General features: G+C 36.2%; 1 protein-coding gene across 6 annotated transcripts in view; it reads left to right on the top strand.

Annotated features, from left to right (window-relative positions):
• Positions 1-24,780, top strand: part of VPS54 (VPS54 subunit of GARP complex) — a 130,808-nt gene that overhangs the window by 7,443 nt on the left and 98,585 nt on the right. For 3 of the 6 annotated variants that reach the window (XM_090281381.1, XM_090281379.1, XM_090281382.1), the window contains exon 2: positions 23,443-23,598. In XM_090281381.1, coding sequence (XP_090137507.1) covers positions 23,463-23,598 — 136 coding nt within the window. In that variant the 5' untranslated portion in view covers positions 23,443-23,462. Of the gene's footprint in view, positions 1-14,414; positions 14,475-23,442; positions 23,599-24,780 lie in introns of those variants that run through there. The other 3 variants (XM_090281384.1, XM_090281383.1, XM_090281380.1) reach the window with 2 other exon arrangements.

Here is a 24,780-nt window from a genome sequence, read left to right as displayed (position 1 = left end):
GTCGCTCTGTTGGTGTGATTTCAGCTTGATTGCTTGGTAAGGTGGGGACTGATAGATTTCTCAACTGTTTAATTAAATAATCATAGGACGATATTTTGGGACCATGTAAATATCCTGTTCCTACAACCTTTTGTACCAGTGGTTTTAACATCTATTAATGATTCTTGCTTGAATCATTCATTGAATTGGATGGTTACAAATGGTGATTTTTCTAATTCTTTCATTCCATCTACATTTATTATTTTCATTGACTTTTGAGGGCAGTGAGGTCAAGTTAGATGAAGACTGAATATAAGCAGTTGAATTTAAAAACCAGGTCATTCTTTACCTTTTTCAAGCCAAGTGAATTCTGGAGAGAGAAGACATTGCTAAGGATGTAGATCAAAGAGAACAAGAGTTTGCCAATTAAGGGGAAGTAAGAAGAAGTAGCTTGAGGAGATAGAGTTGAGGGAAAGAACTTTAATTTAGGACTTGAACTTTTTTTGGTGGGCCAATGAGATAAAAGGTAGGGATTTGCAAATAATAAGACAAGGTCTCAGATGAAGTGGGAAGAAGTGAGATCAAGAACAGCTAGCTGGTTGGGGATTAACCATAAAAAAGAGCAGACACCTATACTGTACCTCAGAATGTTAAGAGTTATACATAGGTGAAGATTAGGTATGTTTGGATATGAAGGGAAGAAGTAATATCCGAGGACTTTATTTGGGGGGATTGTTTGAAGTAGAAAGACAGTTTAGTGTTTATGCCTGGGCTTGATGAAGGTAAGCTAGGGGACATGAGAGTGCTGAAAGTTTGTTATAAATACTGTGGGGACTGGGAAAGAGAAGGGTTTCACAATATATATGTGAAAGGACTGCTGAGCAGGGCTTCATCTGAGATTGGAACTTACAAATTTATATTTTGCATGTTTTACATAAGTTTTCTCTGGCAATGTACTGCAAACCAGGAACAAAGCAAAGGCATTGTATTGAAGATAGACGAGGGAGGAGATGACTGAAGATATAAGGGATACTGTTGAAATAATTGACCATGGGATTCAAGCTAAGTAGAGCAGCTAATAAGGCAGAACCTGGGCTAAGAGACCCAAGTAGTGTGGAGATAGGAGTGTAGAGGTAGTGTCAATCAGTAGTTACTTAAAATACTAATTTATTGTTGGTTTGGGGGTATAGTAGTAATGAACTTTATAGTTATTTACTTTATAACTTAATATAACATTTGATGTTTTCATTTCTGAACCACTTCCTGACTCATTGAAGATGAGTTTCTAGCTTTATATTCTCTAAAAAGAAAACTCCTTGAAAGCACTGCCTTCATTGTTACTTAACATTCATAGAGTACTTATTTAGGTTATTTGAAGATCCTTCCCTCTGGGAACCTAGGTATAAAATACATTTTATTGACAAAGATAGATGGTTAACACTAGATTATTTCTACTCTGAAAAGAAACAAGGCACGGATAACCCAAAGCAATGGATAATCCAGTCCTGGGTGGTGTGGCTTACTTGGTTTGCGCATTGTCCCATAAACAGAAAGTTCACGGATTCCATTCCCTGTCAGGGCACATGCTGGGATTGCAGGTTTTTTGCCTTTTGATCTTTCTCTCCTCTCTTTCCCTCCCTTCCTCTCTCTAAAGTCAGTAAACATGTCCTCAGGGTGAAGATTAAAAAAAAGTAGATAATCCAGTTCTTTTTTCTTCTTATGAATATATTGAAATACAATTTCTTGTAGCAACTGTTTTCGTGGTAGGGTAGATTATACTGACTTTATTTTAAATTTATTCTTTTTGTAGGCATTCTTATGTGTCTAATGGTTTACATATTTAAGACATACGTATTCTCCAATAACTTTGAATGAGTGATTTTAGGATTTATTTGCTAATCTTTGACTGAGACACCAAAAATGGAATACCAATGTTCTAATCTGATTTACTTTGACAAAAATGTCTTGTCATAAGTAATATAGTTATATGAATGGCACAAAGGAGTAAAATAAAGCATCCATGTTATAGTTGGTTTTCATTGAGTTTCTTACATGCTAGAGACAGATTTTTATCAGAGTACAATTTATTAATCAATTCCAGGCCTGTGACTCTTTTAATTTCAATGGCTGCTCTGTTATGTTATTTTAGTATATTAAGTCTGATGAGTGCTTGGGAAAAAAGACATTACTTTTATTTTGAATAATATCTAGATTTGAAATACATATAGTTTTTGAGGCTATTTATGAAAATTTATTCCTGATAAGAATGTCACACATGAAATATCACTTATTTTATAGCCATATAAAATAATTTAAATTTAATATTACAAATAGTTATACTTTTTGTTCTCCTAGCCAAGATTTTCCCCATTTTTTCACTAAATTAGAAGTAAATAAGGAACTTCAAGAGACACGTATGCCCTGGCTGGTGTGGCTCAGTGGATTGAGTGCCGACCTGCGAACCGAAAGGTCGCCAGTTTGATTCCCAGTCAGGGCACATGCCTGGGTTGCAGGCCAGGTCCCCAGTTGGGGGCATGCGAGAGGCAACCACACATTGATGTTTCTTTCCCTGTTTCTTATCAGTTTCCCTCTTTCTAAAAGTAAATAAGTAAAAATCTTAAAAAACAAAAAAGCAGCATGTATTTAGAGTTTCCTACAAGGCATAGGGTCCCATAAATGTCGAATGAGGATGTAAGGAAAAGCAAATTAGATTAGTCCAATTTTGTTTTTATTTTCTGAGTTCCTTCAGCTTCTTCCATTTTTAATGCCCAAGGTGAGCAGACAAGTTTTTTTTTTTTTTTTTTTTTTATGACAGCCTTAATTTGTGAGCATTTTTGAAAGCCCAGATATTTACGTTTAAATTTTAGCTTCATTATTGAGATTGTGGCCAATAATGTGTATGATACATGATTTAAAATCTTTTTTAAAGTACCTTTAAAAAAATTCTGGTTAAACTAGATTTTTGTCAGTGATAAACTTTATACCTAAATAGAGTATGAGTTTATTGTTGTCTCTATGCTTTATGAAAGAAGGTTAATAATACCACTTTCCAGAAATTTGCTTTTAAAATTCCAAAAGTGTTATGGTAAGTGCATCTGAGAATATGAGATATTTGAGATATTTTAAATTTCTATGTTTAAAAAAATAATCTACTGATTTCTATCAAATCAGTCTTTAGTAGGACATTACCATATGGGTTTTTTTCTAGCATTTATCAATACTTCTAAACTTGGGGAATTCAAGTTTGTCATTTTTTTGTTTGCCTTTTAAAAAGTAACATTGAGTAGTGAATTTTTCTTTTTTACTAAACTTAAATCCATTGTATCAAAAAATGCTACCTCTGTCCAGCTCCAGTGTAAAATATATTTCCTACTTTATCCGTATCTTCTCAAAATACAATTAGACATTATAGAAATTCATTAATAAGTCAATTACTTAAAATTCAGAACACATTTCCTGTTGAAAGTGCTAAAATGATGGTCCATTGTAACATATTTATTCCACATTGCAGCACAAGAATTATCTCTTTGCTAAGAAAATATATTAAATTATACTAATGAAAATGTATAGTGTCTCTTTACTTGAAGAATGATTTTCTTGCAGTACTAATTTTATAAAATTCTTTGAACCTAAAAAAATTAAGTCTTAAAAATTTTATATCACAATCAGATGTAAATTACTGCTTTATTTATTTATTTCTCACCCAAGGATATATTTACTGATTTTTTTTTTTTTAGAGATGAACAAGAGAAATATTGATGTGGAGAGAAACATCCATAGTAGAGAGAAACGTTGATCAGTCACCTCATATAAGCACCCAGACTGTGGCTGGAACCTGCAACCTAGGTATGTGCCCTGACTGGGGATCGAACCTGCAACCTTTTGGTGTACGGGACGATGCTCCAACAACTGAGCTGCCTGGCCAGGGTTGCTATAATTTATTTTTAACATAAAATAGACATCAATGATAATTATTTATTATTGTAAATAATTGTTATTGGATCAACAATTGATCTTGTAAGGAGAAAAAGAAGAGGCAGGCACTGAGTGCCTTGAAATGTATGGAAGGCAGTAGTGAAATAACTTAGTTTTTTGGGTTTTTTTTGGAGAGGCAGTGTGGAGTAGAGATAGAGGCATGGACTTTAGAATCAGAAGCTCTGAAGGCAAATGCATACCATCTTCACAGTTAAGTAAATGGTCTTGAAACCAATTACTTGTACATTAATCCGCATAATGAGGACCTTTGGTTCATTCATTCACTGATTCATTTAGAAACGCATTTCTTACTAGGTTGTTAGGAAGACCAACAAAATAAGCTAAATGAAAGCAATCAATTATGAACTGTTTAAGTATTTAATCAGATATTAGTGATGACATAATTCTTTTTACTGTCTTTACATTGGTTCCCTCTCCCCTGCCATCCTTCCTTCTTTAATGATAACATATTTTCAATGTACTCTTGATCTTAGGACATCACATACACTTCAGAACTAGTATTGGGAGTGAGGCAATCCAGATTTGCCCAAATCAGAGTTGATCCCCTCTTCCCCGGCAATGAAGGCTTTAGGCAGTGGAGTAGGGTGGAAGTTAATTTTTCTGGATTAGCTTGCTCATTTTCTCACTGCTGCCTGACAGAGTTCTTTCTTTCTCCAGTCAGGGCATAGCCTAAGGTGCCTCATAGTTCCTGAGTGTGATTAGTCTCCTCTTTCTCTCTACCTCTAGTCCCATGTATATCTAAATCTTCCTTCTCCCCCATCTCCTTTCTCCACCTTTTTCTTGTTCCTTTTTAATCTCATCCTTTGGTTGGTTTTTTGCTGTTTGCCTACAAATATCCTCAGGTTTCCCATGGCCTAAAATATTCTTGCTCAACTCTTAGTCTCCTTTCTTTCACCACCAGAGATGTTGATCTTGTTGCCTTTATTGCTTCATCACTTACTAACCATAAGTGAAATGGCTTCTGTCCCAATCACTGTCCTAAATTTGTTCTAATCCAGTATCTTTTTTTTTTAATTTTTTTATTTGCATCACTTTTTAAATTTTTTATTGTTATTCCATTACAGTTGTCCCAATTTTCCCCGTTTGCCCTCCTCCAGTATCTTTTTAAAGTTAGCAACTTCCTTGACCTCTCTCTGTAGCATGTTGACACTACTGTTCCCCCTTTCCTCTTGGACACGTCTCTTTTGACTCTCGTAGGAATATTTCTGGTTGTTTTCTTCTTTTCCTCTTAAATGTATTTGCCCCACCCCTAGCTCTGAGCTTTCGTTAATCCTCTTTTCCCTCACTTCCTCCCTTTGTAATATTGGCTTTCTGTGACTAAAATTATTTACTCTATTATTCCTGTAATGTAATTGAACAGAGGCAGGATTCTGTTCACTGTAAGAAAGACATTTTTTTCCCCTAAAGCAATTATAGTTATTTTATAGCAATAATCTGCTTTTGAAGTAGTCATTTCTCTGTTATTGAAGGCGGCTTTCAAGTGGAGGTAGAAAGACCCCTTGTAGAAAGGATTCATGTATTGGGTAAAAAGTTCAGCCAGATAAAGTCCCATCCAACTCAGAGATTTTCATTTTTATCTCATCCAGTCCACTCCAAAGGATTCAACTTTGACCTTTATGTAAAAATCTTCCAAAGTATTATTTCCAGCCTCACTGCCTCCTTATTATCCCTCTTTTCTCCTACAAGCACTGTTTGTGTCATCAAACTTGCTTCTGTTCCAGGCCACCATGTTTTCTAGTTTTATCATCATTTCCTAGGACTTTTTTTTCTTTCCTTTTCCTGGTATGGATTTGAGGACCACTGTCCTATGCTTGGCTGCTTTTTTGATATTAAATTATATCTACCTGTGTTGGTTTTCTTTCTCTTCTCCTCCTCTCTCCCCAAACTAGGGGCACTCAAGCAAAGGATACCAGTAGAGGAGGTTCAGGATTCTAAAGTTGAAATTGATTTAAAACTTTGTATGGCATAGTGCTAATGTTAGTACTCAAGATATTTATAATAATAAATAGTAGTGATTGCAATTACTTATTGAATGTTATGTGCCAAGTATTGTGTCATGAACTTACATAGGTTATGTAAGTTATATTTAATTTAAATCTTACAGGATTCCTATGAGGAAGATACTGTTGTCGCCCCAATTTACATATGAGGAAACTGAGATTTAGAAGAGTTAAGAAAGTATCAGAGTTAACACAACTAATAAGTCACAGAGATCTAACTCATTTTATGGCCAGTTTTTTTAACCAATATATTATACCATCTCACATGAAAGATAATGATTTGAATCAAATTTTAGAAAGGCAGATAATATTATACAAATAAGCAATTAATGTATTTTTGACTTGGGTTTTAAATTGTTTTGAATGTACCTGAACCTATATGACACATTATTAATGGAGTGTGTGTGTGTGTGTTTAACTTTCTCCACGATAGTCATTCACTTGTTCATTCATTCACTGAAAATTCTTAAAGTTTACTTGAGTGCTGACTCTATGCTGGGTGTGGTATAGGAAGGTGAATGAAAAAAATATAAGTTTACTATATAGTGGGGGATACAGAAAATAAGCAGATAAGTAAATAATCCGTTATGAGAAAATGCTACAAAGATCACAAACTATAATGCTAGTGGTGAAGAATAACAGGGCGTGCGTGTTGCATGGAGGGGAAAAAAGGGGAGCATGTACTTAGATACAGGTCAGGAAAGGCCACTAAGCAAATATAACCACGGTTAAAATTTTGTTGTGTATCTTTTCATACATTATATATAGCTATATGAATTCTGTTTTGTATCTCATAATTGAGTCTCTTGAAATAATAGACTTCCATCCCTATTATTGGACATGACATTGCTTTCTTTTTTTTTAAAGTATTATTTTATTGATTATGCTATTACAGTTGTCCCAATTTTTTCTCCCTTTGCCCCCCCCCACCTGGTATCTCACTTTCCTCCAGCAACCCCCGCCCCTTAGTTTATGTCTACGTATATATCATGCATATATGTTCTTTGGCTTATCCATTTCCTTTACTATTCTTAATGTCCCCCTGTCTATTTTGTGCCTACCAGTTATGCTTCTTGATCCCTGCACCTTTTCCCCCTTTCTCCCTCTTCCCCTTCCCAGATGATAATCCTCCAAATCATCTCCATATCTATGGTTCTCTTTCTGTTCTAGTTTTTTGCTTAGTTTTTGTTTGTAGATTAATTTGTTGATAGTTGTGAGTTTGTTATCATTTTACTGTTCACAGTTTTGATCTTCTTTTTCTTAAATATGTCCCTTTAACATTTCATATAATAATGGCTTGGTGATGATGAACTCCTTTAGCTTCCCCTTGTTTGAGAAGCACTTTATCTGCCCTTCCATTCTAAATGTTAGCTTTGCTGGATAGAGTAATCTTGGTTATAGGTCCTTACTTTTCATCACTTTGAATACTTTTTGCCAGTCCCTTCTAGCCTGCAAAACTTCTTTTGAGAAATCAGCTGACAGTTTACAGGAACTCCTTTGTAGGTAACTAACTTCTTTTCTCTTGCTGCTTTTAAGATTCTCTCTTTATCTTTAACCTTTGGCATTTTAATTATGATGTGTCTTGGTGTGGTGCTCTTCGGGTACAATTTGTTTGGAACTCTGTGCTTTCTGGACTTGTATATCTAGTTCCTTCACCAAATTAGGGAAGTTATCTTTCATTATTTTTTCAAATAAGTTTTCAATTTCTTGCTCTTTCTCTTCTCCTTCTGGCACCCCTATGATTCAGATGTTGGTATGTTTAAAGTTTTCCCTGAGGTTCCTAAGCCTCTCCTTGTTTTTTTTTTTTTCTTTTTTCTTTTCTTTTTCCAATTCTTGTTTCTTCATTCTGTTCTGGTTGACTGTTTATTACTTCCTTACGTTCCAATGCATTGATTTTAACTCTGGCTTCCTTTTCTTCACTATTGATTTCTTGTGGAGTTTTTTTCATTTCACTTAGTGTAGCCTTCACTTCTTTCTTTATATGTTTGCCATACTCAGTCATTTGTCTAAGCATTGTTATCACCAGTGTTTTGAACTCTACGCCTGTTTAGGTTGGCTATCTCCTCATTGCTTGTTCTCTCTCTGGACCCTTGATCTACCTCTTTGGCCCATGCTTCTCTGTCTCTTCAACTTGACAGGCTTCTGTGTTTGCGTCTGTGTCTTAGGTAGAGCTGTTGCACCTGTTACATTGTAAAGGGTGGCCTCTTTCACTGTATGTGGGGGTGGGGTCAGAGAGGAAGCAGTGCCGCTTGCTTGGCATGCTCCCTTTTTCTAGTCACTTCATCTGCTTCTTGTATATATACGACTGGCACCCCGCTAGCTGTTGTCTTGGTGATGGTTCCCAGAGTGGGTAGGTTTGCATATGTTCTAGGACTGTGGGGACCCTCTAAACGAACTCCAGTGGTTTCTTCTCCCGCCCCAACCCCCACTGGTTTTCACAGCCTGAGGCAGTGAGGCTTTATTTTCCTGGTGCTGGAACTGAGCTATGCGGTCTGGCCTGGAACTGGGATCACTCCCCAGGTGTCTCTCTTGGCTTTTATGATGTGTGACTGCTTGTTCTGCTGGCTGTGGCTGCTGCCTTGCCACTGCCTCTGCCACCTCGCCTCCGCCACACTGCACCCTCTCCGCTCAGGTTCCCCTTCTCTTCGCCTCCTACATGTCTGCATGAGTATTACTTCTTTAAATTTTTGTTGGACTTCTATTTAGTTTGATTTTCTGTCAGTTTTGTTTTGATGTAGTTGTAATCCTTATAGTTGTGTGAGGAGGCGAAGCATATCTACTTACACCTCCAGTCTTGGCCCTGCTTTATTTGACATTGCTTTCTGATGTAACTGGCCACTTCTTAACTGCCAAATCTAAAGGAGGCTTTTTTTCCTTATTTTATTTGGAAACTGAGCTGATATTTCTCTCCTGGTTTTTCTCCCAACTTCTAGGATGTTCCTTTTGTCTTTATCACAGTCTTTTTTTATATTTTTCTTTTTTGTCTTCAGAAATGTTGGAGTTGTCTTAGGTTCTGTACTTGGTCCTCCTTACTAATATTCTTCAAGAGGGATGTATTCAACACCAGTGTCATCACAGTCTTATGATTTAAGTCCAAACTCTTTTGTAAGGTTCCACCCACCTTCAGAAGTGTTCATTTTTTTATCTTCAGAAGAAAGAAATGAACCTTTACTAATATTTATTATAAGAATTGATAACCAGCACCTTCAGTGAGTCCAGATGTTCATTTATCAGTTAGTCATGTTTAAGTAAATGAGCAAGCACACGGGATTAATAGTGGTACCCTTCTCTTAGTTAATCCTTGTGATATAATATAGTTTACAAAGTGGTGAATTGGCTTTACAGATTATGTTATCTAGTTTTAAATAAATCAACTCACAAAATGTCCAATTAACTTAAAATGATTCCTGTAGGGAAATCAATTCCTGGATGAAAGATAATACTTATTAGTGAAACCACTAGTTAACAACAAAGCACAGAGCTGAATTCTTCTCTTACTAATACAAGCTCTTCCATAGCCATACATAACAGTACTCAAAATGTTACAGAGAGAAAGGGGGTTCTTTCACGTGGCGCCTTGGTGTAAAACCCAACAACTAGTGTTGAAGAAAACAGGTCTTTATTTACAATATTTCAACCTTGGGAGGACAGTGAGCACTTCAACTCAGAGCCCTGTTCTCCCACAGGACCCAACTCTTCCCTTGCTCCCCCAAAAGCTAGAAGCCAAAAACATGCCCAGAAGTTCCCCATTCCTTATCTGTCAGCTGTCTCCTTCAGGATCTAGGGAACAATGTCATCAGTCTCTGTATAACAGCCCAGGAAAACATGTGCCATGTTGCACTGGATCATACATGGTTCTCTCTTTGCCCTTTTAAAGCTGCATGATATCCTTCTCTGCCCTCCTTGCAAACCACGTGGATCTCCTCTCCTCTTTTCTTCCTCCTTTCTTCCCCCTGCAAATGTCTGCCGCCCTCTCCTTAAATCCCTGACGGTGGCTTGTGATGCAGTAGGTGTGGTAACTAGTTCTGACCATTCACAGAACCTTCCACAGGCCTTGCCTATTCACTGCTCATCATTCCTTGGAGCTGTGGAAGAACTGAAGCTATTTACATAATTGAGACCCTGGCTACTTGCCATAGATCTGCAGAGGCAGCCTGAAAGCTGTTTCCATTCCCCTATCCTCCAAACCACAGGCTCTGGGGTTTTCTGGGGGACCCCACTCTGTAACAAAAAGAATTGTCAAACTTAAGAATTATTCTGTGTTTTTTTAAACAAACAAACAAAAATTCAAATTTGCTAATCTTTTCAGAGATGGCATGTGACTTGACAGTGATATTTAACCAAACAGATATTTACATACACACTCACACACACACTTAGGTTCTCTTAATCTGTTCCTGAAGGGTGTTTTTTGTTTTAAATAATGAGCAAGAAAATAGTTTATTTTCTAGAAACAGTCTATGGTAAATATATTTTGAAAATGGGTATTTGAAATATTCCATCATTCCATGATTTTTGTTAAATGAGAACTTTTTAAAAACCCAGAATGGAGTTTCCCAACATGTTTCAAAAACCTCAAGACAGAGAGTTCAGAAAGTATAAGCAGTGATTCAGCAATGCTGTTTCTTTCATTTGGTTCTGCATGCATTTGTAAGATACCCTTTTTTTTTTTTCTGTAACAGGCATTAAATCCAGGTATAAAAATAAATTAAATTTATAGAGACAAACCTTTGAAGCACCATTTTATAAGGTATTAAATCAAGATATATTTTTTTATCCTCACCTGAGAACTTTTTTCTTTCTTTCATTGCTTTGAGAGAGAGAGAGAGAGAAAGAGAGAGAGAGAAACATGATGTGTGGTTATCCTTTCATATGCGCCCTGACTGGAGATTGAACTTGCAACCTGGGTATGCGCCCAGACTGAGAATTTAACTCACTGCTTTTTGGTAAGCAGGACACAACTCCAACCAACTGATCCACACACTGGCCAGGGCTAAATCAAGATTTTTTTAAAGTATCTTTTATTGATTATGTTGATACATAGTTCCAATATTTTTCCCTTTGTTCCCCTCTACCCAGTATCCCCCTTCCCTCCAGCAATCCCACCCCACTTAGTTCATGTCCATGGATCATGCATATCAGTTCTTTGGTTTCACCCTTTTCTATATTATTCTTAACTCCCCCTTGTCTCTTTTGTACCTAACATTATGCTTCTTAATCCATGCACCATTTCCCCATTTCTTCCTCTTCTCCCTCCCAACTGATAACCCTCCAAATGATCCCCATATCTATGATTCTGTTCCTATTCTGGATTGCTTAGTTGGATTTTGTTTTTTTTTAGATTCAGTTGTTTATAGCTGTTTGTTGTCATTTTAATGTTCATAATTTTGATCTTTTTCCTAAATAAGTCCCTTTGACATTTCATATAATAATGGTTTGGTGATGATGAACTCCTTTAGCTTTACCTTGTCTGGGAAGCACTTCATCTGTCCTTCCATTCTAAATGGTAGCTTTGCTGGATAGAGTAATCTTGGTTGTAAGCCCTTGCTTTTCATCACCTTGAATACCTCTTGCCAGTCCCTTCTTGCCTACAAAGTTCCTTTTGAGAGATCAGCTGATAGGCTTATAGGCACCCCTTTGTAGGTTACTCTGCTTTCTCTTGCTGCTTTTAAATTCTCTCTTTATCTTTAATCTTTGGCATTTTAATTATGATGTGTCTTGATGTGGTCTTTTTTGGGTCTAGCTTGTTTGGGACTCTGTGCTTCCTGAACTTGTATATCTATTTCCTTTGCCAAATTTGGAGTTTTTCTTCATTATTTTCTCACATAAGTTTTTAATTTCTTGCTCTTCCTCTTCTCCTTCTGGCACCCTTATGGTTCGGATATTGGCATGTTTAAAGTTGTCCTAGAGGTTCCTAAGCCTCTCCTCATTTTTTTCAAATTTTTTTCCCTCATTTTGTACTGCTTGACTGTTTTTTCTTCCTTATGTTCCAAATCATTGATTTGAACCCCGGTTTCCTTCCCTTCACCATTCGTTTTGTGTGGATTTTCCTCGTTTCATTTAGCATAGCCTTCACTTCTTCCCTTATGTGTTTACCATACTTAAGCATATCTGTCAAACCTGTGAGCATCTTTACACCAGTGTTTTGAATTGTGCGTCTGTTAGGGTGGCTATCTCCTCATTGCTTAGTTCTCCCACTGGAATCTTGATCCATTCCCCCTTTTGGGCCATACTTATCTGTCTCTTCATCCTGACAGGCTCCTGTGTTTGTTTGCTTCTATGTCTTAGGTAGAGCTGTTGCATCTCTTAATGTTGTAAGGGGCGGAGCCTTAGGTATTCGTCAGTACAGGGTGACTTGTTTCACCATGTTGTGGCCCTGTTTGTGAGGGAGGGTTCTGAGAGGGAACAATGCCACTTGCTCAGCACTTGCCCCTTCTCCAGGCATTTCTCCCACTTTGAATGGGATTGTCGCTTCTCTAGTTGTTGCCCTGGCTGTTGTTCTCAGAGTGGGTGGGTCTGCGGATGTTCTAGGACTGTGGGGGCTCCTTAAACAAGTGGACTCTGCTGAGAGACGGGCAATTTCTTGTTCCACCAATCCCCACTGGTTTGCACAGTCAAAAGCAATGAGGTTCTATTTTCTGCGGTGCTGGGACCATGAACTGCACGTCTGGTCTGGTGCTGGGAGCGCTCCCCAGGTGTCCCTCCCAACTTTTTAAAATGTGTGACTGTTCTTTCCGTTGGCCTGCCGCTCCTGCTGCTGCCGCACGGAGTCCTCTCTGCCCTTCGTACCTGTCTGGATGAGTAATTCTTCTTTATATCTTTGTTTGTTGGACTTGCATGCAGCTTGATTTTCTGGAATTTTTGTGGTTGTCTCTAGTTTTGAGGTAGTTTTATCCTATTTAGTTGTGGAGGGAGATGCAGCATGTCTGTCTAGGTCTCCATCTTGGCCAGAATGAAGATTTTTAATAATAAGCGTAGTCATTTTGCTATTAATTAAAACTAGAGTAAAAAGGTAATTTTGCCATTAATTAGTAAAATAGATTCTTTGAAAAAATCTATTTCATCTTTTAAAAATTTCTTTTAGCAGTTGTATATTATACTTTCTAATACAGTGGTAACATTAAATTTGTAAATGATTGCTTAAAAATTTTTAACTGATGGGATACAGGGTGAAAAAAGTTTGTAGACTGCTGATATAGACAGTAAGCATCAAAGGCAGGCTAGTTATCTGTGTGTTACAGTAAAGACTCATAGTGAAGGTAGGTATAAGGTGAAAGTGGAACTTTTGCAGTTTAATAATAGCTTTATTCCTGATTAACAAAGGGTCATGGTTAATTTTGTGTCACAACTGGACCAGGATAAGGAATGCTTATAGAGGTGGTAAAACATTATTTCTAGGTATGACTTTGAGGGTGTTTTTGGAAGAAATTAGCATTGATTCAGTAGACTGAGTTAAGAGATCTTCCGTCACCTATGTGGGCAGGCATCATCATTGTCATTCAGTGCTTTGAAGACCCAAATAAAACAAAAAGGCAAAGGAAGGGAGAATTCACTTTCTTTAAGCTGGGACATCCATCTTCTCCAGCTCTCATACATCAGATTGTTTGAAATCCTGGACTTAACACAGGCAGCCCCCTGGTTCTTAGGCCTTTGGTCTTGGACTAAATCATAAATTACATCATTGACTTTTCTGGTTCTCCAGCTTGCAGAAAGCAGATAGTGGGAGTTCTTGACCTCCATAACTTCACAAAAGAATTTCTTTGCTAAATCTCCTCATATATTATATATTATTCAGGTTCTCTGGAGAACCTGAATAATATACACAAAATAGTTAGTTTTTATAGGAGAACATTTGGAAAGTTTAAAAAAGGACAAACAATTTTTTTATTTTTTTGTTATTTGGAGGTAACCGTTATTAAGATTATGGTATATGTCCTTGCAGGTATTTTTAATATATTTTTGCCAATATGCATCCTTATTTTAAATTAGAAAGTTGAGATCATAATGTACATAATGTTTTGAAAACTGTTTCTACTTAACAATATATGTCAATCATTTTTATGTGATTAAATATTCTGCAATCCTATTAATAAATTTTAAAATTGTGATAACATGCTTATAACATAAAATTTACCATCTTAATTGTTTTTAAGTGTCAGTAGTGTTAAGTATATTCACATTGTTGTGCAGCCAGTCTCTAGAAATTTTCATCCTGCAAAACTGAAACAGTATACCCATCAAACAACTCCCTATTTTTTCTCCCCCCAGCCGCTGACAACCACCATTCTACTTTCTGTCTCTATGAATTTGACTATAAGCGTATCTTGCTTTATTGCCCTTCGCTTTATAGGTGTTTTGTTTCTTAAAAATTCAAGGCAAGACCCTCCACCAGCAAATGGATTTGATTCACTTTATTGTGATATTTGCTTTATTGCAGTGGTCTGGAACTGAACCCGTAATAACTTCGAGGCATGCCTGTATTTAAATAAAATACCTCATGTAAGTGCAATTGTACAGTATTTGGCTTATTTCACTTGTCACAATTCTTCAACATTCATCTTTGTTGTAGCGTATGTCAGAATTTCCTTTTTAAGGCTTAATAATATTCCATTGTGTATATATACCACCTTTGTTTATCCATTCAGTTGTCAATGGATACTTAAAAGTTGTTTCCACTTCTTGGATGTTTGGAATAAAACATGGGGTACAAATATCTCCTCAAGACCTTGCTTTCAGTTCTTTAGGGTATGTATCCAGAAGTGGAATTGCTATATCATATGGTAATTCTATTTTTACTTTTTGAGGGACTGCCACATTATTTTCCATAACTGGCAGTACCATTTTACATTCCCACCAATGGTGCATAAGGGTTCTAGTTTCTCCACATCCTTGACAATACTTGTTATTTTCTGATTTATTTATTTTTAGTAGCCATCCTGATGGGTGTGAGGTCTGCAATTCTATTTTTAATGGCAGTATAATCTGTTGTTTGGTTATTAACCAGTTCCTTCTTATTTCAGAGTGTGGTTCTTTTTGACTCTTTCACTCTTAAAGATCATGCTGAGGTGTTTTTAAATATTCACCCAAGGATATGTTTATTGATTTTAAAAAGAGGGGAAGGAAGAGAGAGAACCATCAATATGGGAGAGAAATATCGATTAGTTGCCTCTTGTACCCTCCTCAACCCGGGATTGAACCCACAATTTAGGGATGTGCCCTGACTGGGAATCAAATCCGCAGCCTTTTGGTATATGGGATGATGCGCCAACCAGCTGAGCCACCTGGCTAGGACAATGCTGGGATTATTTTTGTTAATGTTTTGGAGTGTGTGTATGTTTGTTTTCTCAGGATATATAATCTAGAAATAAAATTTAAAGTGACTCTTGAAGGGAGGGGAGGCATTAAATAAATAGAAAGATGGTATGTTTATTAAGAAGGCCCTGATAGCATGATGGATTAGAGGCACAATTAGACCACCCTGTCTGGAACTGACATTATCTGTGGGTAATAGGTAATAAGACTAGAAAGGAAGATAAGCATCAGATTGTGGAAAGCCTTGAGTACCAGCCTGTGAAGCTTGACATTTGTCTGGAAGCTAAAAAATTTAAGCTAAAGTATAACAATGACAACTTTCTAGATTTAATCCTAAAGCAATATGCAGAATGGTTTAGACTAGAAGCAGATAGACCAGTTAGAGGATCACAGTGTGACAGAAGCATGATAGAGGGCAGGCAAGTTTAGATTTTATAAAGCAGGGTGTTTTGAAAGTAGGGTATCACTTTGGAAAAACAGGAGAAGGGAAATAAATGATTAGTTAATATATCTGTGTATTAACCTCTCTGCTAAAATGTTTTGTATACATCGAAATAGTAGAGGAAGAGTAAAAAGATTTGCTATTGCCTTACATCTATAATAGGCAATTTCATGGATAGTTCAGAGTTGACTGTAAATGATATTGTAATTCCAGTATTGTCTGTAAGCAGTTATTATGTTAGTGTAGAAGCAAGGAAAGAAAATTTTGCACACTTTTGGGTAATACTTGTGGTAAATATTTCTCTGTCTCAGCTGCTTTCTCTTTTAGCTTTTAAGGAATTCCAGTTTCAATACATGATATTATTCTCCCACAACATTAAAATTTCATTGAAATCTATTGATTTTTTTTCCTCTGTATTTCAAGTTGTATAATAATGCATCTTCAGGTAGAGTAACAGTTACAAATTGAGTGTTTTTCTTTCTCTCTGATATCCATATGTTGAATTATTTATTTAATATTTGACAAATATATGAAGTTTCTTTCCCCAACATTTTATTGTGAAAAATTTTAAATATAGAGAAAAGTGAAAGAGTAGTACATGTTATACTCATATATACTTCATTTAGATAAACCATTTTTAAATGTTGTTGTATTTGTTAAATCTGTGTATTTTTTGTCACACCACCCCTAAATATTTCAGTATTCATGTCCTAAGTATAAAGATATTTCCCCATAATCTCAATACCATTAATACACCAAAGAAGACAAATTAAAATTAAAAATATCATATAACATCTAATCCATATTCAAAATTTAAGAATATATTAGAGCCATTTTTTCTTTTTGAACCAGGACCCAGTCAAGGTTTACATATTGCCTTTAGTTGTTGTCTATTTAATTCAATGTAGATTGATTCCCTGTCTTTTAAAAATGACATGGATCTAAGTGTCCAGACCAGTTTTCTTGTATATCTTATATTCTCAATTTGCTTGATTGTTTCTCCATGTTGTGGTTAAACCAACAATCCTATTTCTGACTATTCCTGTTACTGGAAAGTAGGTCTAGAGTAGAGGTACTTAACCTGGGGTTCACAGATTCCATAGGGTCTATGAATAGACTTCAGGGTGTCTGTGAACTTTGGCTGGGGGAAAAAATTACATGTTTAATTCTGTGGTTCTCAGCTGGGGTGATTTTATTCTTTTCTCTTTTCCACCATCTCCCCTGGGATATTTTGTTTTGTCGGGAGATACTTTTGGTTGTCACAGCTGAGTGGGTGAGTGCTATTGGTATCAAACTGATAGAGGCCAGAGATGTATCTAAAGATCCTAACTGTGTGCAGAGAGAGTACCCCAAACAACAAAGAATTATCCAGCTCAAAATGTCAGTAGTGCCATGGTTGAGAAGTCATGCTTAATTGGCTTTTAGCATTTCCTTTGATTATTAATTTAGGAAGCTCTTCACAGGGTTATCAGCATTACCTGTAACTTTGTCACACACAGAAGTTTAACATTAAATTGTTGCAGATATCTCAAAATACTTACGCTCATTTATTGTTTAGAGAGTTTTGCATTCATTGAGAATAAAAATATTACTACATTACAATGTAAAAAGAGAGTTTGATAGCTATATTTCAGTATAATTGTCCTTTGTAATTTTATGTATTTCATGCATTATAAACATTATTCTGGGGAGGGGTCTGTAGACTTCACTATACTGCCAAAGCACTCCCCAGAACAAAAAAACTTAACACCTGGTCTAGAAGCTTGATTAGATTGAAATAAACATCTTTGGTGCTAATGTTTCATAGGTGATGTTTATTTTATATTGCCTTTTCACAAGTCACATACTACCAAGTTCCTATTATTTTTAGTAATACCAAGTTTGATGATTTAGTTAAGGTAGTGACAGCCAGATCTTTCCATTTTATTTATTTATTTTTTATCCTCACCCAAGGACATTTTTTCATTGCTTTTAGAGAGAGAAAGGGACAGAGAAAAATCTTGATATGAAAGAAAAACATTGGTTGCCTCATATGTGTCTGTACCAAGGATTGTATGCACCCAAACTAGGGATTGATCCCACAGTCTAGGTATGTGCCCTGACTGGGAATCAAATGTGCAACCTTTCGGCTATGGGACAATGCTCCAACCAGTTGAGCCACACTAGCCAGGACAGATCTTCCCATCTTAAAGATATATTTTTCCCTTTGCATAGCTAAGTAATCCGTGGGGTACTACTTTGACACCAGGTGAGTTCTGTTTCTGAACAACCTTTCACCTAATGGCTTTAGCATGCGTTGATGAATTTTGCTTGAACTGGATTTTACATTGGGTGTGACAAAATGGTGACTTTCCAATTCAGTTATTTCTTCTACATTTATTACTGGCATTCTTCTGTAATGAAGAATTTTCCTTTCCCCACTCCAAACCACCCCTTTCTACCCCTTTTTCCTCCTCTCTTCCTCTATGTAAGTATCAGTCTGGATTCATTAATATTTATTTGTTCAATATGTTACACTCAATTTTTTTCTTTTTCCCTTCCCTTCTCTTTCCCCTTACTCTGCTCTTCCCTTTTCCTTCCCTCCATCCCTCCCTCTCTTCTTTCTTGAGTGCTCAAATTCTCTCAAATGTGACTAGTGGAGCCCATTTAAATTGGTCCTTTGTCCTTTTGCTACACCTTCCTGGTCTGTGAGCACTTTTTTGCTTTCTGACACAGTGAGAGTTCCCAGGATCATCTTGTTCTTTCTGTGTTCTAGGTTTGGAGTCAGATTTCAAAAGACTGTGATTTCTTTGTGGAGAATGGTATTTAGAGACCAAGGTCTGAGCACTTGGTGTGTTCATTGCTTCTGGGGTGACATCACTGCTAGGCCCTTATAATAGAAGCTTTTAACTAAACTTTTATTATTATTATAACATTTATTTAAATTCACTGAGGATTTGTATATTGATTTTAGAGAGAGAGAGAAAGGGACAGAGAGAGTGAGAAACATCCAGCACACACACCCCAACTGGGGATTGAATGCGCAACGTAGGTATGTGCCCTGACTGGAACCCGAGACCTTTTGGTTACGGGATGATGCTCTGACCAACTGAGTTATCTGGACAAGGTTAAACTTTTATTTAATTAATTAATTAAATTTTATCTTCACCCAAGGACATTTTCATTTGCTTTTTTAGAGAGAGAGAGGCGGGGGCGGGGGGGGGGGGGAAGAAAGGGAGAGAGAGAGAGAGGAAGGGAGAGAGAAAAACATTTATGCAAGAGAAGCATTGACCAGCTGCCTTCGTACGCTTGCAGTCCAGGGCATCTGCACCAGGGCAAGGGGTCCTATGCATCTGGCCCCAGGGTCGCATGTGCCCACACCTGTGCCCGGGCCAGGGGTGAACCCCACTACCTGGGCATGTGCCCTAACCAGGAACTGAACCTGCAACCCTTCGGTTATGGGACAGCATTCCAACCACTGAACCACACTGGCCAGGGCTAAAATTTTAACATAAAAAGATATTTTGAACTACAAGAAAGAAAATGTTTTAAATTTACTCATCCTTGCAGATTCTTTTAGAATGAGTGAGTCTGTTTATTATTCCTTTCCTTAATAGCCCAGACTCATGCTGTTATCTACTCTCTCAAGAATTATTGTTAGCTGTCTAATATGTCTCTTCTGATCTGCTCTATACCACCCATTTATTCATCTATAAAATATTTATTAAGTACAGTCTACGTGCCAGGAGCTGTGTTAGGCATGTAGAATACACAGAAAAATTGAAACATCAGGAAGTTCACAGTCTAACAGGGAAGATCTATATGAAAACCAGAATTTCATTATGATTGGTGCAAAAATGGAAATACCGTAAGTGACTAAGTGTGAGAAACGACAGGCTTCAAGAGACGATAGTATTTGAATATGGTATTGATATAATTATGATGAGATTACCATGTGAAAGGTGGAGCTATTTATAGATTTTCGTATTAGGTGACCACTGATAAAATGCTAAATTTATATCTACGTGGTAGTTATAAATGGAAGTATTAGAAATCAGGTGTTGCCTGCATTTAGTTCTTAGAACTTTCCTTCTTTCTGTGTTCTGTGTTTTTTGTTTGTTTTTATTTTTGCTAATTTTTTTTGCCTAGGTAGACAAACTGTTCTTTATTTATACTGAAACTTTTTACTAAGATGCCTCATCATTTCTGTTCCTTAGCCTTTCATTGAAAGATGATTTTTTTTTATTGCTGAAATTGGTTTAGAGACCATGTGAATTTGCTGTATTTGTTTGTACATCCATGTCTTATGAATAAATACATTATTATTATGATTATTATTTTTTAATAGTGATTGCACTTACCAAGTGTCTACAGCATACTTGTCATTAATACAAAGTTTGGTTCTTACTCTGGGGAGCTCTTAATAAATGCAGGATGGTGAAAGGAACAGAGAGTCTCATGATTGGAAATTAGGGCTCACCTATGTAGGCAGCCCTCTAATTTTACATAATCCCTTTATGGCTGGAGTGGTCCCTCTTTTTAAGAGAATTAGGAGAGGTTTAAGAAAAAATAGGAAATCTGCATATGTTTCCCAATTCAGAATCTTTAATGAGTAAAGAAAGTGTTTTCCCCCTCTCAGATACAGAAATAACTTAAAGGAGTCTAAAAATGTTTTTCTGTAAGTTCCTATCTCCCAAAGTATTTTTAGTTTTCTAATATGGCACTTAGCATTTCTTTTTGTGGTAAAAACATTATGGTGAAAAGAATAAATTGAAATTGTACTATTGTTGGAATCAGTATTTGATTTATCGGACACCAGGCAATGGGAGTTCAATATAAATACATTTTCTTTGTTTTTGTAGCTTATCACTTAAAGTGTCAAAATGTGTTTATTTTAGTCATTTTATTTATGAAATTAACAAAAAAAGTTAAACATACTTAATGTATAATTTAGAATTATCTTTACCAAATGCTTAATGTATCATATTCTGTGTCATACAGTGTTTCGTATCCTTTAGATATTTCTTCTCTTTAATACGCAAATGCTTTTATACAAAAATAACCATACACTTAATGCGTATGGATATAAATGCAGCAAGCCAATGATGCCTTTCAAACCAAATCCCTGAATAATTTTCCCAGCTTTTTTCATGATAATATTCTTTTGTCCCATAAAACTCACCAAACTGCCAAAGTTGTCCACAGGACAAAAAAGCTTATGGTTCCTTATTGCTTAGAGAACCAGCTATAGTCTGGCTGTACAGTGGATGTGTGTGCACTTTATTTGTCACTTCCCAGTGCAAACATTTCATGCTAGCCATGTCAGTTTCCACACAGTCATAGGATTATTCCGTGTCCCTTAAACTATTCATGCTGTTGTTTGCTTTCTGTTCAGGCACCTTGAGGAAGTTATTTATCTTTGTATATTTTCTTAGTAGCTTATTTCTTAAGGTCTCAGTGAGTGGTGTAATCAGAAATGTCTTCCTTGCATTAGAAGGACTGGGGCAGATATATAAGGAAGTCTGGGAAATGTAATTTTTAGCTTTCCACCAAACTAGAGGGAAATTAGAGTGGATGAAGTTTTTGTCACTGGTTCTAGCCTTATGTCTTTGCTCTTTATTTCTCCTTATTTTTCTATTTACCGGATTTCCTAAGTTGGCTTTTTTTGTTTGTTTGTTTTTTGTAAACTTGTTAAACCATATGTATCTTTGTAAACCACTTAGTCTTTCTAGGCCTTGCTATTCTTCCAGTATGAGGGAACCTACAAGTAGGGTAGGTGATCTTTAAGTTTCCTTTCAGCTGTAAGCTTTTGTTTATATCCACTTATTTATTCCTTCATTAAAACTATTTATTGAATGCCTGCTATTTGATAGCTATGTTCAGCAAGAAAAAAAAATTCTCTTTAATAATAAAATATATGTTTTTCAGTGTCCAGGTTAGATACTGCTTCATTTGTAAAGTCTTACCCAGCACTGTAACCTATATTAATTATGTTGCCCACAAATTCTTTCAGCGCTGACTAAAATGTGTAGATACAGGTTAACTGACATTTTTCTTAGCGTTTCGATGACTTAATTTAATTGCAAGTGCCTTGAAGAGTCATACTTTTATAAGCATTTAATATAGTGACAGTCATATAGAAGTAATGTAATGATAACATTTATGAACACAAACTTTGAGGCAGGCATTTTATATGCTTTACGTATGTCCATTCCTTTATTACAAAATGTTTATGAGATAGGATCTCTTTTCATCCCTATTTTTACTGATGAGTTAAAAAGCACACGAAAGTTAACTAAATTTCCTCAAGATTATACTGCTGGTATATGAAGCAGGGATTTGAACCCAGGGAGTCACATTTCAAAAACTCACGCACCTACCCATTTTGCTATAATGCATAATTACTGTATACTTGTTGAATGAGTGGAATGTTTTCCTTTTTATTTTTTATTTTAATTTTATTGTTTTTGTAACACAGTTATCCCATTTTTTCCCCCATTGCTCCCCCCCCCCAGTCCACCCCTTCTCCCACAGTCATTCCCTACCCCGTTGTCCATGTCCATGGGTTATTTATACTAGTTCCTCTACTAAACCATTCCCCTACTTACCCCTTTCCCTCTCCCCCCCTCCCCCCTGATAACTGTTATTCTGTTCCTTGTTCAATTGTGTTCATTTGTTTATGTTGTTCATTAGTCTCCTGTATCAGGTGATATCATCTGGTATTTATCTTTTGTTGCTTGGCTTAATTCTCTCTAGTTCCATCCATGTTGTCACAAATGGCAGGAGTTCTTTCCTTCTGCTGCATAGTATTCCATTGTGTAAATGTACCACAGTTTTTTAATCCACTCATCTACTGATGGGCATTTAGGCTGTTTCCAGCACTTAGCTATTGTAAACAGCACTGCTATGAACATAGGGGTTCATAGGTTCTTTTCAGTTGGTGTTTCAGGGTTTTTCATGTATAATCCCAGCAGTGGAATTTCTGGATCAAAAGGCAGTTCCTTTTTTTGTTTTTTTACGGAAATTTCATACTGTTTTCCATAGTGGCTGCACCAGTCTGCATTCCCACCAACAGTGCACTAGGGTTCCCTTTTCTCCACATCCTCGCCAGCACTTGTTGTTTGTTGATTTGTTGATGATGGCCATTGTGACTGGTATAAAGTGGTATCTCACTGTGGTTTTTGGACCCTCTGTGTATCCTCCTTGGAGAAGTGTTTGTTCAGGTCCTTTGCCCATTTTTTAACTGGGCTGTTTTCTTCTTGTTGTTGAGATGTGTAAGTTCTTTATATATTTTGGAAATCAAATGTTTTCCTTTTTAAATAGATATTGGTTGTAGCTTTATCTATTTGCACTTTGGATAAAAGATTAAGGACAGGTCACTTAGGGCAGAATACTTTTTAAACAAGGACGAATAACTTTCTTAGCAAACTAAATAAATATAGAGTGCCTCTCAATAGTGAATATTCAAATTACCTACTTATAATTTGGGATTTCGAATAATTGTTTTTGAAAGAAAGTTTGTGACATGAATAATACTTATACGAGGTGGGGCAAAAGTAGGTTTATAGTTGTTAGATTTGAACAAAGACATGCAAATTATGGTTATTACAGTAGCTTTGTTAACTCTGTGTTTCATATACTCACAATTGTAAACCTACTTTTGTCCCACCCTGTAGATGAATTTTGATTTATATTAAGCATCTTGGTTATTACTTATTTCTTATTCATTTTCAGTTGAATGGTGATTTTATGCAATGGCTTCAAGCCACAGTTCTTCACCAGTGCCTCAAGGAAGCAGCAGTGATGTTTTCTTTAAAAAAGAGGTAGATCCTACTAAACACATTCGACCTGTGCAGTCACTGCCAGATGTGTGTCCCAAGGAACCCACAGGTAATGCTTTTTTTTGAGGATTTTTATTATCTTTAAATGAGTAGACAGATTTCATATACTTATCTTAAAAAAGTAAGTTTTATGATGCTAAAACTGAAGAGATACATAAATGGAAGTAAGCAGATTAGGAAGTTGGAATATAGTTCTTTCCATGCATTTTCATAAAATAAGTTATATATAAACTAAAAAAGTTTTTGAAAATGTAGGTACAGATTGAAAGCTCTTTAGTTAAACATAATGTACAGTCAGTTCTCATTATTTGCGGTTTTCATGTTTGCAAATTTGCCTACTTAAAACTTATTTGAAACCCCCAAATTAATATTCTTTTGCATATTTGTGGTCATTTGCAGACATACACAGAGGAATGAAAAATTTAAGTCACCTGATATACATATTCCCACCTGAGGTTGAACAAGGCAACACTCTGCCTTCTTGTTTCAGCTGTTAGGCTGTAAACAAGTGTCCTCTTTGTGGTCTATTTAATGCCACTTTTTTTGCATTTCTGTGTTTTTTGTTTGTTATTTTGCTTTTTAAAATGTTCCCAAATGTAGTATTGAAGTGCTTTCTAGTGTTCCTAAGCACAAGAAGACTGTAAATGTGCTTTATGAAGAAAATATGCATGTTACATAAGCCTCATTCAGGTTTGAGTTATAGTTGTTTTAGCCGTGAGTTCAATGTTAATGAATGAACAATATCTATTACATAAAGTGTCTTTAAATAGATGTGCACAAGATTCTGTATTGATAAGCTGATGAAAATATTGTGTCCAGAGACTTTCAGGAATCCACTAGGGGTAATCCACTGTATTTCCACTAGAGGCAGTTGTTCAGTTTTTGCTAATTAAGTGTTTGGGGACTTTCTAGAACAGAACTGTGAATAACAAGAATCAACTGTATATTTTTATTTCCTCTATGGTTAGTGTCACAGCAGCATTTATATTATCTAATTATAAGCCAAATAAAGAATTTTGGAACCAGTCCTGTCTGCCATGGTACAATAGAAAAAAGGCCTTCCTGTGGGGGGGGGGGGGGGAACTGGAATATTAAAGGATATAAGATATCCAGTAGAAGGTAGAAGAGTTTTAATGTTGAAAAAAGATAAATTGTACAGTAAGGAAAGGAATTAATAGAAGACTTTCTTTACTTCTTAACCCACCCTGTAACTACAACCCTCAAATTTTGC

The sequence above is a fragment of the Furipterus horrens genome, unplaced genomic scaffold, assembly GCF_987537825.1.
Source record: "Furipterus horrens unplaced genomic scaffold, mFurHor1.1.pri manual_scaffold_6, whole genome shotgun sequence".
Taxonomy (NCBI): Eukaryota; Metazoa; Chordata; class Mammalia; order Chiroptera; family Furipteridae; genus Furipterus; species Furipterus horrens.
Note: the sequence above shows the minus strand (reverse complement) of the source record. Positions and strands in the feature narration are given on the sequence as shown.